The sequence below is a fragment of the Priapulus caudatus genome, unplaced genomic scaffold (assembly GCF_000485595.1).
Source record: "Priapulus caudatus unplaced genomic scaffold, Priapulus_caudatus-5.0.1 Scaffold3208, whole genome shotgun sequence".
NCBI lineage: Eukaryota > Metazoa > Priapulida > Priapulimorpha > Priapulimorphida > Priapulidae > Priapulus > Priapulus caudatus.
The window spans coordinates 2865-5909 of record NW_014580269.1 but is presented as its reverse complement, the minus strand read 5'-3'; the positions used below and the strand labels follow the sequence as shown (position 1 = coordinate 5909).

Below are 3045 nucleotides of genomic sequence, written 5' to 3'. Positions count from 1 at the left end.
GAGAGAGAGAGAGAGAGAGAGAGAGAGAGAGAGAGAGAGAGAGAGAGAGAGAGAGCGAGACCAGCCATCCAGTTCTCTCGCTTGCTCTGCCTAGTAGCTGTTACACGTTAATACGTGTTATACTACTTACTAACAACGAGCAACGATCAATTATTAAGTTTTCAATTTGTGCACGCACGCACACGCCTAAACGACGCCATAGTTTCAGTTTTGCTTATTAGTATATCGTGGTGATTTACAATGGCTGTATATATGGGCTATTAACGACCTAGCAACGTAATCGTACGTAGATCTACGCCGTGCAATATATATATATATATATATATATATATATATATATACGCATACAAATATACATGCGCGTGTATACTGTGTTCATACTACCTTCTTTAGTTGTTTGTCAGCTGTAATGTGTTTTGGTTTGTTGTTTAGTTGAGAGACGTCCAGATCTACGGTGCATCGAAGATGATTTCCTCAACTGCTAGAGTCATGTTGCTGGCCCTCGTGCTAGTAAGTACAGCGGTGACCCTCTGTTAAAAACTATTATGACTATACGACTATATATCTCGGTTTGTAACCTAAACAGGCTCACGAGCAAATGTCCGAGTTCGGTGTCTAGTTATCAGGTCATTACATAATACTTGACACTTAATACTTAATACTTAACACTTAATGCTTAATACTTAATAATTAACACTTAATACTTTTACTTAATACTTAGCACTTAATACTTAATACTTAATACTTAATACTTAATACTTAATACTTAATGCTTATACTTAATACTTAATACTTAATATTTAACACGCTCTTGATAGTATCAAGAGTAGATAATAACACAATGTGTTATTATCTACTCTTGATAGTATGCAGTTAACATGTTTACATCATTTATCTGTTATCAGCATCTCTGTTTGTCCTTTCGCTTCCTCTTCCCTAGGTGTTGTGCACAGCCACCGTCCTCGCTGGCTACGGAGGTTACGGCCACGGCGGAGGAGGTTACGGCGGCTACGGAGGGCACGGCGGTGGCTTCGGGGGAGGTTTCGGCGGTCGTGGAGGCGGATACGGAGGATACGGCGGCCGGGGAGGAGGATACGGTGGTTCCGGAGGACATGGAGGCCACGGAGGTGGATACGGAGGATATGGAGGAAACTATGGCGGATACGGCGGGTCACATGGCGGTTACGGAGGCTACGGAGGCTATCACTAAACCTACCGACCATGCGTGCGTGAGGATGACTCGTCGGTGGTTTCTCGCCCAGTGTCGGACCGAACACACTGCACCTGCGTATACAGGGTTTTCGCGCAACATAGCAATGGATTTATGTGGTGATGGTTTTATCTGACGATGGTGTGTGGTCATGGTGATGGATTTATATGACGATGGAGTGTGGTCATGGTGATGGATTTATATGACGATGGTGTGAGGTCATGGTATCATCTAGTGATGGTTTTATCTGATGCTTGCTTCTTCTGACGAGAGCTCCACCTAGTGATAGAATCATCTGCTGATGGATTAACCTGATGATGGCTCCATCTAGTGATGTATTTATCTAGTGATGTCTTCATCTAGTGATGTCTACATATGGTGATGTCTACATCTAGTGATGACTTTATCTAGTGATGTCTACATATGGTGATGTCTACATCTAGTGATGACTTTATCTAGTGATGTCTACATATGGTGATGTCTACATCTAGTGATGACTTTATCTAGTGATGTCTACATCTAGTGATGTCTACATCTAGTGATGTCTACATATGGTGATGTCTACATCTAGTGATGGCTCCATCTAGTGATGCCTTCATATAGTGATGCCTTCATCTAGTGATGACTTCATCTGATACTGGCTATATATGGCGATAGTGTCATGTGATGATGGCTATATCTAGCGAAGGCTTCATCTAGTAATGGCTTCATCTGATACTGGCTATATCTGGCGATAGTGTCATGTGATGATGGCTATATCTAGCGAAGGCTTCATCTAGTAATGGCTTCATCTGATACTGTCTATATCTGGCGATAGTGTCATGTGATGATGGCTATATCTAGCGAAGGTTTCATCTAGTAATGGCTTTATATGAAGGTGATGGTTTCACATTTCCATAGTTTAATCTCGCCGTGATGCTTGTTGTTGCAAACTGCAAGGATACGACACGGTTTCAAATTCTCACCTGCTTTTTTTTGCATGCGTCAGCGACTGCGACATACTACGCAGCACCCGTAATCACTACCTCACTCTATTCAGTCCCCCGATCGTCAAAAACTCCTGCTGAAATTAACTCGCAGGAAAAAAATTACGAAAAAGAAAGAAAAAAAAGAATCGGATATAAACTCCACTGGATGATGATTATCCGTCTGTATTTTTATCGATTATTTATGTCTGGTCCGAACCGCGCGAGTTGTCGCTACGCTGCTAGAAGTGAGTGTTATAGAGACAGCAGTTGACGAGCATGGTAACCCAGGACACGGACGTTGACGATGACCACAGCAGGCCAAGCAAACCACCATCACCACGACCACCACCAGAAGCAGCAACAGCACCACCACCATAAACTACACTACCACTACCACCGACAACAGCAGCAGCAGCTACAACAACAAGAACAACAGCAGCAACAGCAAAGACAGCAGCAACAGCAACAACATCCACGACAGCGACAACAACATCAGCAGCTGCAACAACAGCAGCAGTAACATCAGTAGTAGTAGTAGTAGTATATAGTAGCAGTAGTAGCAGCAGCAGCAGCAGCAGCAGCAACAGCAGCAGCAGCAGCAGCAGCAACAGCAGCAGCAGCAGTACCAGTGCTATTACATTACTGCAACGAGTCACTTATATTACGCAAAAACCAACGTCGAGAAAATGATATTACGGTTTGTGTCTATTATTGATGTATCGACGAATATGATTTGCCGTTTACGAAAATATATAGAATGACTGTTTCAATGATTTGTTGTCTCGTTCCATTACAATACGAATATCTCTCTCTCTGTCTCTCTCTCCCTCTCTCTCTCTCTCTCTCTCTCTCTCTCTCTCTCTCTCT

The 3045-nt window shown here is 42.9% G+C and overlaps 1 protein-coding gene across 1 annotated transcript; it reads left to right on the top strand.

The window, feature by feature from the left end:
- The first annotated feature begins 437 nt into the window (after positions 1–437).
- LOC106819333 (neuropeptide-like protein 31) lies at positions 438–1620 on the top strand. Its single transcript, XM_014823978.1, has 2 exons — positions 438–510; positions 941–1620. The coding sequence occupies exons 1-2, from the start codon at positions 466–468 to the stop codon at positions 1208–1210; spliced, it is 315 nt and encodes a 104-aa protein (XP_014679464.1). The 5' UTR covers positions 438–465; the 3' UTR covers positions 1211–1620.
- Positions 1621–3045: the final 1425 nt, after the last annotated feature.

Coding starts and splice junctions, on each gene's coding strand:
- LOC106819333 (XM_014823978.1), top strand. CDS start 466: ATGATTTCCTCAACTGCTAGAGTCATGTTGCTGGCCCTCGTGCTA. Junction 511..940: donor TGTTGCTGGCCCTCGTGCTA/GTAAGTACAGCG, acceptor CCTCTTCCCTAG/GTGTTGTGCACAGCCACCGT.